Consider the following 16,963-nt stretch of genomic DNA (forward strand, 5'->3'; position numbering starts at 1 on the left):
GTGTGGGGGGGGGGGGGGGGGTCGCTGTGTGTATTCATGATTAGATAAGACTGATTTTTTTTCTTGGTAAGAGCTCTTGGGGACCATCTGCCTGAGGGGAGCGAATTGGAGCATTTCATCTTTATCCGTTTGTTTTTTTGTGTATGTGTGTCACTTCTTTCTATCTGTTTTCCATATATTTATCATATAAAGTGTATAAACTTGTATTTGTGTATCTCTGTTCTCTCCTGAGCCCTAGCACTACAGAGAATAAACTTAAAAACATCACTAATTAGACCAATAAACAGACCAAATGGAGATCAAGACAGGACTGAGAGGGAAAACAAATGAGAGGGAGGGAGAGAGAGAGAGAGAGAGAGACAGAAAGAAAGAGAGTCTTGGGGGGAATTCACTTAAAATGAATGTGCTGTCCACGTTAAGCACCTGTTTCACTAAAGGAACTGCAATCAGGTAATGGTGTAAATGTTAAAAAATATATTCTATTCTATTCTATACTATTATATTATTAATTAATATAAATATATTACATGTAAATGAATTTTATTATTATTTTATATTATTTTAATAATTATCATCATTTTATAACACTAACTTTCTGTTGACAATGCAAAGCGGTCTGGTTAAAATAATAAAACTACATCATTTTTGAGGCTATGTATGTACAACCAGGAGTTATATTATTAATATTTTTGATTATATAATAATAGTATGTAAAATTATTAATTTGTATTAAGATGCCCTAAATAAATAAACAAACAATTCTTAGTATTGTTTAACAGTAACTTACAGCACACTGGACATATGCCTTGTTAAATCACTCTTCTCCATCATTTGATGCAATGGTCAATAGAAAATGTAATTTTCTTTTTTTCTGTAGGCGATAAAAGTGCAGTATTGGCAAGCAAATGTTTTGTGAACAAGGAACATTCTATATTAAGCATAATTTGTATAAAAAGGAGGCGTGTTTGTTCTGAAATGAAAGGCAATGATGTGATAGTACCTAGAGCACATAGCTATTTTAATGCATTGAATGCCTGGTTAACCCAGTTTACCTTAGCACACAGCATTAAGCACATATTTTAGTGCATTGAATGCCTGGTTAACCCAGTTTACCTTAGCACACAGCATTAAGCACATATTTTAGTGCATTGAATGCCTGGTTAATGATAATTTATCAATGAACATTTATTTTATTTTATTTTATTCAATTTTTATACTGTGTATTAGTATTATTTTTATTAATACTATGGTACTGGTTTGATGCATGGTACAAAAAAGAGAAATAAATGAAAATAAATATATTGAAAGAGAGTCTCAAGGTCAAGAGGTGCCACCTTAGCACTAGATTGGTCTGATATGGTTTCCCTCAGTTTTTTTTTTACTCTTTTTTTTATTCTTGGTCAGTAAAACCTATTTCTACTAAATGAATCCTTTCGCTACTCGAGAAGAAGCACAAACTCTACCATTCTTTACAAAAAAATGTAATAAAAAAAAAACCAAAGCATCTCCCTTAGCACACAGCATTAAGCACATATTTTAGTGCATTGAATGCCTGGTTAACCCAGTTTACCTTAGCACACAGCATTAAGCACATATTTTAGTGCATTGAATGCCTGGTTAACCCAGTTTACCTTAGCACACAGCATTAAGCACATATTTTAGTGCATTGAATGCCTGGTTAACCCAGTTTACCTTAGCACACAGCATTAAGCACATATTTTAGTGCATTGAATGCCTGGTTAACCCAGTTTACCTTAGCACACAGCATTAAGCACATATTTTAGTGCATTGAATGCCTGGTTAACCCAGTTTACCTTAGCACACAGCATTAAGCACATATTTTAGTGCATTGAATGCCTGGTTAACCCAGTTTACCTTAGCACACAGCATTAAGCACATATTTTAGTGCATTGAATGCCTGGTTAACCCAGTTTACCTTAGCACACAGCATTAAGCACATATTTTAGTGCATTGAATGCCTGGTTAACCCAGTTTACCTTAGCACACAGCATTAAGCACATATTTTAGTGCATTGAATGCCTGGTTAACCCAGTTTACCTTAGCACACAGCATTAAGCACATATTTTAGTGCATTGAATGCCTGGTTAACCCAGTTTACCTTAGCACACAGCATTAAGCACATATTTTAGTGCATTGAATGCCTGGTTAACCCAGTTTACCTTAGCACACAGCATTAAGCACATATTTTAGTGCATTGAATGCCTGGTTAACCCAGTTTACCTTAGCACACAGCATTAAGCACATATTTTAGTGCATTGAATGCCTGGTTAACCCAGTTTACCTTAGCACACAGCATTAAGCACATATTTTAGTGCATTGAATGCCTGGTTAATGATAATTTATCAATGAACATTTATTTTATTTTATTTTATTCTATTTTTATACTGTGTATTAGTATTATTTTTATTAATACTATGGTACTGGTTTGATGCATGGTACAAAAAAGAGAAATAAAGGAAAATAAATATATTGAAAGAGAGTCTCAAGGTCAAGAGGTGCCACCTTAGCACTAGATTGGTCTGATATGGTTTCCCTCAGTTTTTTTTTTACTCTTTTTTTTATTCTTGGTCAGTAAAACCTATTTCTACTAAATGAATCCTTTCGCTACTCGAGAAGAAGCACAAACTCTACCATTCTTTACAAAAAAATGTAATAAAAAAAAAACCAAAGCATCTCTTATGATCAAGATCACAAAAACATATCAGAAGTGCGAGGATGCTGCTTAGAGGATAACACTGCACCTCTCTTTTTCTCTTTAAATATCTTTTCTCATTTCTTTCTTTCAGCCCTACCCTGGTGCTATCACTGTTCCGTAACCAAACCTCGCTCCTCTCTCTCAAACACACACACACACACAGAGGGAGAGTGTGTCAGTCTCAGCAGGTGATTAGGTGACACATTAGGGCTGTTTAGGTAATCCAGCCTGTCACCTGCAGCCACACACACGCATCTAATGCAGCCATGCACTCAAACAGACTGATGAGATATGAGATTCAATCTTCTGTTCAATTTACTGCTTAAAGAAAATAATTCTAAACCTGTCCGAATCTTTTTGCCTGAGAAAATCCAGTGGAAATAACACACCCTTTACGCAAATCTGCAGTTGCTACATGGTGCCCAGAGTTTCTGCCAAGATGCCACAGTTATGGCAGTCATTTCTTCCATAAGACAAATGAAGCAACACCTCCAGGAAACCACATGACATTTGAGGCTATGTGCAGTTATTTTGGCAATTTTATTAATATAAAATGGATATATAAAATACTATATATAATATGTAATATATAATATCTATAATATTAGATATATAATATCTAATATATAAAATGATAATAGAAATAATAATAATAGTGATCATAATAATAACAACAATATTAATAAAGTGAAATATATATATACAGTGGGTACAGAAAGCAAACACAGCTGGACTCAAATGAAGGTGTAGAACCATCTCAAGGATGATCAGAAGAAATGGACAGCACCTGAGTTAAATATATGAGTGTCACAGCAAAGGGTCTGAATACTTAGGACCATGTGATATTTCAGTTTTTCTTTTTTAATAAATCTGCAAAAATGTCAACAATTCTGTGTTTTTCTGTCAATATGGGGTGCTGTGTGTACATTAATGAAGAAGAAAAAAAAATTAAATGATTTTAGCAAATGGCTGCAATATAACAGAGTGAAAAATTTAAGGGGGTCTGAATACTTTCCGTACCCACTGTATATACACACACACACACAAGTAATACATAAGTTAATAAAACATTTAGCTAATTTTATTAATATAAAAATTATATAATGATTTTAAATTATTAACTTAAAAATTATTATTTGTAGTGGTATATGTACTATATATAATATAAATGTGTAATGTGTGTGTGCTTCTGTGTATATAATTATATATTATTATTAACAATAACAACAACAATAATAGCAATACAATAAGACTACAATAAAAATATACATTATTAATAGAAATAATAATAAATGTGAATATTAGAATATTTTTATTGTAAAACAATATTTCAGCCAGAACGTTTTTTTATTTAATTATTACACGTGTAATTCGCAGGATAAAATTAATGATGTCATTGTTGGCTTGCAATGTTGAGATAGTAATGCCACTTATGAAAATTTGATGTGGTTTGACAGTAGTACTGTACTTTAGGCAAACAAGCAGTCTCAGAATTTGGAAGTTAGTGGCAGACACCCTCTTATTCTGGGTCACATCATTAATGCAAAAGCCTTCTGGTGGAAGTGTGTCTGTGTGTAGTGTGTCTGCCTGAAGGCCCACAAGCTGTCTTTAAAACTTTGACTGATTAACCAGAAAACACACATACCATCAAATACATCATACATGTGATAATATTACACAAACCTTCGAAAAACCATAAAATAATCATCTCACACCTCTGCCCTGCACACACACACACAATCAACAACACACCAGCAAGACTCATTTTGTGTATGACTCTCTTTCTTACTTTCTCCATAGTGATTTCATCCCTCCCTCTCTCTTTATGTCCTCCATTAGATGGCAGATACATGCTTGAAATCTAAATCTTTCATTCTGTTGAAACCCTCAGGCTCCCTCAACAGAGACACTAAACACGACCGGTCTTTCATTTGACCACAGAAGAGTTTTGAATTCACTAAGCTGCCGTTTTGTTTCTATATCATATATACTATAAGGATAAATTGCTTTTATACGATGAGAAATATTAATTTTTTCATTAACAATTAAAAGCTTTTTTGGTTTAACTGTTGATTCATGGCAATCATGAAGGTTTAAAAATGACTCACAATCCTGATTCCACACAATTCCCTTAATTTTCTGTCCTCTACAGTATTTACTAGTGAAAAACCTAGGAATAACTGAAACTGATATTACTGCAGACATTTCTACAATAAGGCAGAGTAAATAAAGCATCACCTCCAGAAAATCATATGATCTTTGAGGCTATATATACACAGTAAAGAGTACTTCTGGCAATATTATGAATATTATTAGTGTAAGTTGCTTTAGATAAAAGCATCTGCCAAATGCATAATAAATAAATTAATGAAGGCACAAATCTGACTTCTGATAGTATTCCACTCTATTCCCTTAATTTTCTGTCCTCTATTTAATATGAATACAGTAGCGAAAAGACTAAGAATAGTAATCAAAAATATGTTGAGACTGCTTAAAACAGTGCTGCTGTGAATTTTTGTTTTCCTTCAGCATTGATGCAAGACTCTTTGCCAGGGTAAAAGCACGCAGGGAACAATCAGGGTGGAAAAAAAGAATAACATTAAGAAAAGAGGGAGAGAGCGAGAGAAAGTGAAAAACAGGAGAAGTATGTATGAGAGGAGCTTTTGCTTTTGATTTATTCATATCTGACCATTAACCTAGAAACACTATGTTGTTTGTAGGTTTGAATGTGTGTGTTTTTGTGGCTGCGTGTGAGACTTAGTAATTGTTTATAAAAAAGAGCAAGAGAGAGAAAATACAGAGGCAAGGAGCAAACAATAAATCCAAGGCTGGTGATAAAGAAAATGAGAAGAGATGAAGAGTGTGTAACAATGAGAAGACACTAGAAAGATAACAGTTGAACAGTGGAGGGAAGAGGACTGAACATGAGAAAAGAAAGAGGAAGAAAGAGAGAGAAAATCTTTGCTCTATATGTACCAACATACTGAAAGTTTTTGCTCCATGGGCTTCCCCTCTTTCACACTACTGACCCAGTTCTACCCATAATCCCCCTGACAGCCATGACACATCTTTATACTCTGTACTGTATCCAATACGATTAGGGGAATTGATGACAATTGTGGCTTATATCAAATCAGAGCTCTGAGAGCTTAAAGGGTTAAAGGAATACTTCACCCAAAAATTAAAATTCTGTCATCATTCACTCACCCTCATGTCATTACAAACCCATAACACTTAGAATATAAGCTTTAAAACAGAAATTAAGATATTTTTAATGAAACCTGAGATAACCTTTATGACATTTTTGGATCTTCTAGGTTTTGGTTACAAGGAGGGAAACCTCTTAGGTTTCATTAAAAATATCTTAATTTGTGTTTTGAAGATTAACCAGAGTCTGAGTTTGGAACAACATGTGGGTGAGTAAATGACAATTTTCATTTCTGGGTGAACTGCCTTTTTAATATATCCAACATATCATCATAATTCTAATCATCATAATACCTCTCTGGGTAATTCAACCTTCAAGTCCCAACCCTACACTGATTCCATAGGAAGCAGCATTGTTGAACATGCAGTTACCACAAGAACGACAGACCAAAAACCTTATTTGTTTGGTTTAAACAAATATTTCTTGTTTTTGATGCTGAGCTCAGCATAATCTCACCACTGAGATCGTCTGACACAGGTGTTTGTCCTGCCAATTAAAGACTTATTCCTAGTAGCAAAACACATTTAATTGGCTGCACATGCCAGACCAATTAAACCACAATTAGCAGCTGCTAGAAGTGAATGCACAAATGTGCTCTAATTAACCTTTCAAAGCAAAACGTGAAAACATTTATTTTCCTGAAAATCATTGTTTTGGCGTAATTTTTATAACAAAGCAAACCACTCTAGTGTCAACTCTAATAATAGGTCATAGAGTGCGAGCACAAAAGCTGTTGAGATGCATTCAGTAAAAAGAATATTAAAAAACTTAACCTCCATACAACTTAATACCTGTTCCAAATTGATTTTCAAGCTTTATGTAAACAATATTCTGGTACAAAAAAATAAGGTGCGATTCACATGGTCAGGGTGTTTATTTTGATTCGAACATACTGTGTGCAGCAGATCTGGCCTGCAGAGACTTTGTCAAGGGCTCTACTGAGAGTTTGAAGACATTTGTAGTACAGCGAAGAGACTGTGGGGATTTACAGTTTATCTCAGACAGAAAAGCAAAGCCACCAAACATGGTCTCCAAGGAGTCTTTCGTTACCATGGCACTCTGTTGCCTTGGGGACAATGGAACCTATACCTTCAGAAGCTAAACTGTAATATTTTATGATACTTTAACAATAGCTGTTCCATCCAACTATTTTCATGTGCATTTTGGGATATCGCATAAAAAAACCACAGGATGGAAACACCAAGATGCACATCAATTTTAAAAATGCACATTAAAAACTTACGCGCTCAACTAAGTCTGATCAATTTCTGTTTTCTCAGTAAGAAAACATTTTGCTGAATAAATTCCTTAATGTGGATCAAAAAAAGATGTGACTTTGCAATGGGACAGCATAAAACTGGACCAACCAACAGACCAATCTCATTGCACAGCATCTGAAGTGCTAGTTTTGTCATTCTAAAATGCTTGAGCAAAGTCTCGTCAAAGTACTTCGTTATAATTAACTCCCAGAACATTGGAGTTTGCATTCCCAAACATCAGGCTATGAAAATAAGATAACATGACCTCATTTCGCCTGCACGCTCTGCAGCTCATAATTTATTGTATACAAAAATTATTATATACAGTGCCTTCTCCTACTGCAGCAAATAAAAAAAAATTTCTTTGTGATATTTAGCGCAAGTTCAGGAAATGAAGATTATGTTTTCTTCAACTCACTGGATGGAAACAGTGCTTTATTTGCAGTTGTTTTATTCGATATTCCAATTTTGCGCATAATGTTAATTTGTAACTTTGTATGGAAACATAGCTATTGTGTGCAGAGTTTGAGAATGTTACATAAATGAACATGTAAATCAGCAAATATGCAGCGGAAAATGAGGCTCTGAAACCAAACACAAAATTGATAAGACACAGAATAAGAGATAGCGCCAACAAAAATGAAAAATGTGTCATTTACTCAACATCATGTTGTTCCAAATCCACACCAAAGAAATTCATACAGGTTTGGAATGGCATGATGGTGAGTAAATTATGCCAGAACCTTCATTTTGGGTGAACAATCCCTTTAAGTAAACAAGTAGCTCGTGAGAATGTTTTTCCTTCATTTACGCACATTTACAACAGTTCTGTTGAAGACAGTCCAGTGAAAATAGTTTTGGGTAAATGTGAGCCATATGGATAAATGTGACTAATGACTTAATTTCATCTCATTCATCTCCTGCAGAGCCGCTCAGCTCTACACCTCGCTAACTCGGCTCTCCAGGAGCTCATCTTCCTCAACCTAGACACCCACCACCCTCCTGGACACAGAGAGACACTGTGGGCCCAGGCCTCCTGCTGAGCAGGAGGAGAGACAAGGCCTCAGCTTAGTGGCCATTAGAGATTCATGATTAATGGCGCTGTATGGTTCCATCGCTATGACGACTCAAGTGAGAATAATGATCCAATGCGATTTCAGTGAAGCAGCTGATTGAAAGTTTGAAAGTTAGATGGTGTTTTTAATGGAAGTCAGTTTGATAGCTGGAGATCCAATCAAAAATCAAATGAATGATGTCAAAAAGACAACTTTAAAGAAAATGTCTATTATTTAAAGTGATAGTTCACCCAAAAATGAAAATTCTGTCAAAAATTACTCAAGCTCATGACAATTCAAAAAGACCTTCGCTCATCTTCCGAACACAAATTAAGATGCATCGTGGACATGGTACTGTCATGGATATATATCAAAGACTGACATGGAAGAGAAGAAATTGTCATTCGTTTTTATTTATTTGCACACAAAAAGTATTCTCGTAGCTTCATAAAATTAAGGTCAAACTACTGATGACACATGGACTATTATAACAATTTCCTTACTACCTTTCTGGGCCTTAAACGTGGTAGTTGCATTGCTGTATGCAGGGTAAGAAAGCTCTCGGATTTCATCAAAAATATCTTCATTTGAGTTCCGAAGACGAACGAAGGTCTTATGGGTTTGGAACGATGACATGAGTAATTAAACACAGAATCTTCATTTTTGGGTAAACTATCTCTTTAAATTTCTGAGAAGCATATGCTGGTTTTGTTCTGTTGTGTCACAAATCTCTGTTGCTGCTTTTTAAATCGTTTTCATCACCATGGCAACCAAAATGCAATTCTAATCTAGCATTCAAACTCTGAGAGCAAGAAAAGACAGATTTAGAGACACGCTTATAGATGAACAAAAGCACTTTGTTCAGACCCTCAGTCCAAATGCATATCATATTTGCTCATATTTATTACGTATGAACGACAAATAAATAAAATAATGTGAAATATGATTTTTACAAATCTGTTTCAAGCCACATTCATATGTGGTTGGAAATCCGTTTCAGTCTGACTGCTATGAATCGTCATTTTCTCACGCCATGTGCAACCAAAACATGTCAGACGTTGTTGTATGAAACATACTGAAAGCTGGTGCAGGAACAATGTTGTGTTGTTGCGAAGTGCAGGTCGAGGGGAAAATTACGGTATACTGCTAGTCAGCCTGGTTTACACTCTTCTTCGAAGTTTAAAACCAACTGAGATGGCAGCACTGAATAAAGCCATGCCAACATCTGTATTGCAAACCCCGCCACAGGATACACTAATCTAATCTTAACAGTTGCATCATACAGAGTGGATAGTAGGGCTGTCAAAATGGCTGAAAAACTAAATTCGAATTTTGTGCTTAAATATTATCAAAATTTGAATTATATTCGAATTTAAAATACATCATTTCAGTTAGGGTAAAGAAAAGCTTTTGGCTTCTCTCCTGAGGCCACAAGAGGGCGCATCGAGCATAAGATAACATGACTATCCGTGAAAAAAAAAAGTGCATAATGTTTAAAATAATGTTTATAAACCAATTATAATTAATTAAGTTGTTTAAACAACTATAAACAAATACAAATGCATAGTTTAATACAAAGGGCCGAAAACCAAGTTTTTCGGAGACAAGACCAAGACAAACCAACCTGTTGCAGTCAGATGGGGAAAAACCCGCCATAAAGTTTCGAGATATGTTTTTTCAAAGTTGACCTTGCATTAATTTTACATGGCTTTCTAAACATGCTCATGCTCTTGTGCGAGACGCGAGTGCAACGGTGATTGATGTCCCTCTAGAAAATGCGCGAAATGTGCGTTCTGTGTGAACGGCTTGGTTTCATTTTTGACGTAAACAAGATCTTCTCCGCATTGATGTTCTCTTTTCCCGCAATATTTGTAATTAAAGGGGTCATAATGATGCGATTTCAATTTTTCCTTTCTCTTTGGAGTGTTACAAGCTCTTGGAGCATAAAGAAGTTGCAAAGACTAAAGTCTCAAATCCAAAGAGATATTCTTTATAAAAGTTTAAAGTCAGCCACACCTACCTAAAACGGCTCGTTCTAACACGCCCCCACCTATCTACGTCACTATGTGGGAAGATTTGCATAACGCTGCCCATTGCCACTGATGATTCAAATGCGAGTTTTGGGCAGTGTAGAGTAGCACTTGTTGTTTGTCATTTCTCCGATCACAAATGTAGACAGAGTTTAATGTTTACGCGGCGCGATGCAATGCAACGCAACGCTTAAAAAGACAGTATAAGTCATTATAATCAGTAATTATGTCCCCACTGGATGCAACAAATGCCTCGTTTGTAATGGGTTTTAATGTTTTTGTCTCGTCGCTCCAGCCGGACACGGCATCAACAGTATGTGAGGGGCGTAACATTTCCGTCTCACGCTTGAGGTATTTGGCCAATCACAACGCATTGGATAGCTGGCCAATCACAGCACACCTCGCTTTTTCAGACCAATGAGCTTTGTAAAAATCGATGCGTTTCAAAAAGGCAGGGCATAGAGGAGAAACAATAATGTACAGTATGTGGAAAATAATGTGTTTTTTTAACTTTAAACCGCATAAACACATTTCATTACACCAAATACACAAAATAATGTTCTTTTTACCGGCATCATATGACCCCTTTAACAATGCAGCAGCGCCGCATCTAGTGGCTTCAACTGGATAGGCTAACAAAAACATTAAAATGCAATGACACTTACATCGTCATTGCATCTCGTGAGCTACTGATAGGGCTGCCTCCTTAACGCACACCTAAAATTTGAATGCAATGTTTTTGCATTTGAAAGTGGATTTTTATTTTAAATTTGACGAATATTCAAAATTCAAAAATTTTTTGACAGCCCTAGTGGATAGTCAATAATTTAAAACAGATTCCAATTGGATACACAAATAATCGGCATTGGAATGGCAGGGTGAACAAAGCTGAAGTTCATAGAATGTATTAATTAGCCTAGCGAATTTAAAAAACGAACCCAGTATAGCGATGACCTCGTCATCCTGGATGACCTCCAGTGACCCTGACACAACGAAGCAGAGCAGGTCCACGATTTCACCCGCATGAAAGATGAGGTCACCGGGGGCGGAGTGTATCATCTGGAACTCCACGGCCAATGAGCGCAAGCATCCATCACTGGCCAATCGGAACGCTGGATGCTCGTTGAACACCTTCCTGTTCAGGTGCACGCAGATGTCTGCCCGCATGTCCTTGGGGCAGATGGAGAGCACCTGTGCACAGGTAAATTTGCAATTTAGTATTTTCCACAATTAATATCAAAAACTTCAATCATGCAACCATCACATCTGTTTCAGTTTCACCTTCTCTGTGTCGATGCCTTTGGACATGGACCACGTGGAGACGATGTAGTCCATCACTCTCTCACTGAGGCCTTTGGGCACCTGGTAGAGCTTGAGGAAATCCCGCACGTTATTCAGAATTTCATGGTAACGGTTGGTGTTTGCATACATCTGCTGGAAAATGGTCGTCACATTACCGAAGATAGTGGCATAAAGGAGAGCTACAGGACATGAAGAGAGAGAGAAAAAAGGGGTCATGTAAGACAGATTTGAAATGTTACTTTTTTAGGGTCTGAATATGTGGCTGACTAAAGTACTTAACTATTAAATCAGTCCTTCAATCATTTAACAAAAAAAAAGTATTAAAAAAAATCTAAAGTTGTACTAAAATTTTAGGCATTTAAATAAAGTGTTAAATTTGCAAATATAGCTTTGAGGGTCTGAATATGTGGCTGACTAAAGTACTTAACTATTAAATCAGTCCTTCAATCATTTAACAAAAAAAAGTATTAAAAAAAATCTAAAGTTGTACTAAAATTTTAGGCATTTAAATAAAGTGTTAAATTTGCAAATATAGCTTTAGACTATAGTACTTAAATATTTATTTAACATGTTAAATTTAGCAACATATTTTATATTAATTGCAATACATATTAATTGTTTAAAATGTACTTTAACAAAGCTAAACCTTAATTTAAATAATTTCTTTTCATTACAAAAATGGTTATATAAATAATTTTCAAATTACCTAATGGACAAATCATGTATTTTCAAACCCAAAAGAGCTTGTAAAAATGAAAGTCACTGGATGCCACGTGGAAAACATTTTTTAAGAACTGAAAATAATTTTAATGGGGTAAGAGAACAAGTACAAACAATAATGTTGTTTTTCTTTTTTTTTTAGTATTTATAAATATAAACTTTTACAGTAGGCTATCTGGTAACACTTAACTTAAAGCCTTTATGTAAAATGCATGATAAAAGTAGTTTTAATGCATTAATTATGCCTTGTAATACATATTATAATGCATTGAACATTTAATATAGTACATTATAACAATTATCAATTCATTGTTACACTATTCAGTTATAATTATTTACGCCAAAATATAATGTATTACAATGCACATTATTAATAATTATAATGCATTATACCCTTTAATAACCCTTTATAGTGCATTATAAATAAAGGCTTTAAGTAAAGTGTTACCGGATATCTTTTATAAGAAAAATGAAAAATGAGTACATGTACAATGCAAACTTCTGGTACTGTTTTTATAGCTTTTCTCATGAGTTACCACAGTATCTTTGCTCCTCGTCTCTATGGCAACCTTCCCTGAAATAGCTTTCCAAATACTTCCACTCATAACCAATAAGGGAAGAGCGGGAACAGAGAAGAAAGCAAAGTGGATGGAATATGATAAGATAAAAACGGATGATGAAAAGCCAACGAAATGACCAAGAATTTGTACAGTAAGAAAAATGATTCTGATCACAGAAAGGAAAAGAGGACCAAGAGTTAAGGAGAGGAGAAGACACAGATAGAGAGAAACGGGGACAACAAGAGTGAGTCGGGAGGATGAAGAGAATGAGTTAGGATGATGGAGGATTTCTTCTATTTCTGATTCTTATTTTGGATATCAGCCATCTGACTCACCTGTACTGAGAGAAAGTAATTAGAGTCAAAGAGACCAGACACACATCTGCAAACAAAATATTAACCTCATAAACACACCAAAGTGTGTGTCAGTCATTTAAAAAAGAAAGAACTTTTACTTTACGTTCTGATTTTACTGAAATACTGTGGCTCTGTTCATGCTGTAAACAGATTAAACGTCCATGTATGATGTTTTAAATAGGCTGCAAATTAGACTGAAAGCATCAAAACATCTTCAGTCGTAAACAAATCACTCTTTTTGTCATACCGGGATCAATATGATTTGAGAAACAAAAATGATCTGTGAGGCAATTAACCTCCATGCAAGCTGTGAATCAGTTGTTATGAATCAGTTATGTGGAAAAAAAATATTTAAACTACTTTATATAACTGCACTGAACTGACCTAAGCAACATTTTTGGTACAGAATTTTTAAATTAGAGATGCCATTAAAACATATCTTAACACTTAATATTCTTGCACAAGAAATGCAAAAAAGGTCAAAAGGTCTTTAAAAGGATGGTTCACCCAAAAATGAAAATTACTCCATGATTTACTCATCCTCAAGTTATCCAAGGTGTATATGACTTCCTTCTTTCAGTCGAATACAATCGGAGTTATATTAAAAAATGTCCTTGCTCTTCCAAGCTTACTTACCTAGATTTACAGTCTAGGTTTATCTGGCATGTGTAAGTAAAATACAACTATATTCTACCCTACATATCACCCAGTGAGATTTTAAGCTTTTTATCCAGGTGTAACTTCAGGGCAGATATGGAGAAAGTTGTAGAGCACATGGCATGGATGGTGCATGAGGGAGAGTCTCAGGGGAACCTGTACAAACTACCACATAATGAGGCCTTCTAGGACCTCACTACCACAGAGACAGACACACAGACAGACAGAGAGATGTGGGCAAGACAGGAATAAAGACAGAGTAAGACAGAAGATTCGGATCTTTAGTGAAACATGGAAACAAAAGAGAAAAGATCTTGACTGAAGGATCAGTAGATGAAAACAATGTGTTCAGATAATTACAGAGAGGGAAAGAGAGAATGGGACTGCACTGTGTATGAGCCTCATCAAAGAGTCATCAGAACAGCTAACTACAATTATTATTTTCATTAATTGTGTACTGCTGTTTTATTGTGCGTGTGTGATCATCTCCCCTTGATCAAACCAAAGTGTTCTGAAGACAAAATCACAAGTAGATCAAGAGCCTTGTTAAGGGACTTTGACTGAAAACAACCTTGTTTCTGGCCTTACACTTTGGCATAAATTGTGACAGCATACCACTGGGGTGGTACCAATACCTTTAAGGTACTAAAATGCACCCTTTAAAGATAAATAAGGTACAAACTTTAGTATACCCTTTAAAAGGGTATTGCCCCAGTGACAGCTTTTGCACTTTTTTTTTTAAAGTCTGGCCTTAATAATGTCATTAGACACATGGGAGAATCCCTTTTGCTTAGTGATATTCTGGTCACACTGATTGAAGAGCCCTACAATTCATGCATCAGTACCCACAACAGCATCAACAGAGCTCATTTGAGCATCCTCTTAAAGGTTCATAATGACCCATTAGTCTAATAAGCATTTAAAAAGGACTCCTCCACCAGTGTGATGTCAGGTTAAAGAGTATTACAGGTCAGGGAAACCGTTGGCTGGGTCAAAAGCAAGAAAATGCCTTTTGATTCACAGATCTAATGGGGGTATTTTTACAAAAAGGCAAAGGAAATGAACATGAGTTGGAGCAAAAATGGCAACTAAAACAGGCAATAACACAAAAAATTATGTCAAAAGGCAAAATCTCTTGCACTCACCATTTATTTGATCAAAAACACACACACACACACACACACACACACACACATATATATATATATATATATATATATAGTGTATAAAGACACCAGTCTTTAGTGTCACCTGATCCTTTGGAAATCATTCTAATATGCTGATTTGCTGCTAAAGAAAAATGATTAGTAATATAAATGTATATACAAATTTTAAAGGATTTATTTTCACTCTTGATCATTTTAACACATTTTTGCTAAATAAAAGCATTCATTTATTTAAAAAAATCCTTTAACTGTTTTGTAATATTGTAAAGAAAAATAAATTAATGAAAAGAAATATATAAAAATAACCATATATCTCAACATCAAGGTCATAGTTTTGAGTTCTAGGGAATGTATATATTTGGCATTTGAACCTGGGTTTTCCTGCACACTAAAGAAATACTGTAAACTTAAAAAAGTATCCTTAAAAACATGGATGAGGCCCCTGAGAGTCAGTTCATGGGGGTCAGTGGGGTTTCTATATGTGTGTTTGTGCAGGTCAGCACCCATACATGCTGGTAATTATGATCGCATCTTTGTTTAGTCTCCAGAGTGACTCCTCACCACATGCACGGATCTGGAAAAGGACATTAACAACCATTGGCCTCGTTCCTTTATTCTGGCCAGTTATATGTCCCTCTCTCCACCGATCTCTCTCTATTACTGTCTCAGAGTTATTTCTGAAGGAGATGCACTAGAAGCAATGCACTGCTGTCTGGAGGACAGAGGGGCAAGATGAGATTAGTCTGAGTTATTCTGACAGAGGAGAGAATAAACAGAAAAAAAGAGTAAAGAAGCAAGAAAGTAACAGAAAAGAGACCCCGTTTAACCTTGTATTAAGATTTACTTTGGCTGATTCGATTTCCCAAATGAAAATGACAGTATCTACCTTGATCATCTATGATCAGATCACTTAGCCAAGACAGGTCTAAAAAATAAGACATGAAAGAAGACAAGCACTCACATCCGACCATCATCATGGCCACAGAGAAGATCTTCTCTCCGTCTGTAGTTGGCGCGATGTTTCCGAAGCCAATAGTGGTTAGGCTGGTCATGGTGAAATATAGTGACGTTATATACAGAGAGTCTTTCCCAGGGCCACCCTCCCATTGGCCAGTCCCACTGGCATTGTACCGGTACGGGGATCCAATGCTGGTGGCTAACTGGTAGAGCCAGCTGTCAGTCTTGATGGTGTTGGTTTGTTCATTAATGACCTCGTAATCTCCAATGCTGTACCATATGCAGGCAAGCCAGTGGGCAACCAATCCAAACACACAGACCAGTAACACGAGCACAGCTGCACCGTACTCCAGATAGTGGTCCAGTTTACGTGCAACACGACCCAATCGAAGCAGTCGAACCACCTTCAGAGAACTGAACAAGCTGCTGATGCCCTGGAAAAGAGAAAAATAAATAACAGACAGTCACATTTAGTATAAATATAATATGTTTTACCTATATGTCTTACCTTTACATATCTGTTACATTATGTAAAATTATACCTGTTGTAAATAATATACTGTATAAAACATCAGCAGATTTCCAGCATTTTATATATATATATATATATATTAGTGCTGTCAAACTATTAATCACGATTAATCGCATCCAAAATTAAAGTTTTTGTTTACTCAATATATGTGTGTGTACTGTGCATATTTATTATGTATATATAAAGACATACACATACAGTATTTATTTAGAAAATATTTACATGTATTTACATGTATATATTTATATTCAGATAATTTATATTATATATAAATATATTTAATATATAAACATTACATATTTTTCTTAAATATATACATGCATATATTTGTATTTATATATACATAATAAATATGCACAGTACACACACATATATTATGTGAACAAAAACTTTTATTTTGGATGCGGTTAATCGCGATTAATCATTTGACAGCACTAATATATAT

The 16,963-nt window shown here is 35.3% G+C and overlaps 1 protein-coding gene across 1 annotated transcript in view; it reads right to left on the reverse strand.

The window, feature by feature from the left end:
- kcnh5b (potassium voltage-gated channel, subfamily H (eag-related), member 5b) overlaps window positions 1-16,963 on the reverse strand; it is a 51,065-nt gene that overhangs the window by 6,580 nt on the left and 27,522 nt on the right. Inside the window, exons 7-9 of the mRNA XM_016295548.1 lie at window positions 15,991-16,420; window positions 11,550-11,749; window positions 11,223-11,459 (exon numbers count right to left, since the gene is read on the reverse strand). Of these exons, the coding sequence (XP_016151034.1) occupies window positions 11,223-11,459; window positions 11,550-11,749; window positions 15,991-16,420 (867 nt within the window). The remainder of the gene's footprint in view (window positions 1-11,222; window positions 11,460-11,549; window positions 11,750-15,990; window positions 16,421-16,963) is intronic.

Source organism: Sinocyclocheilus grahami, unplaced genomic scaffold, assembly GCF_001515645.1.
Source record: "Sinocyclocheilus grahami isolate Dianchi unplaced genomic scaffold, SAMN03320097.WGS_v1.1 scaffold338.1, whole genome shotgun sequence".
In the NCBI taxonomy this organism is placed as follows: Eukaryota; Metazoa; Chordata; class Actinopteri; order Cypriniformes; family Cyprinidae; genus Sinocyclocheilus; species Sinocyclocheilus grahami.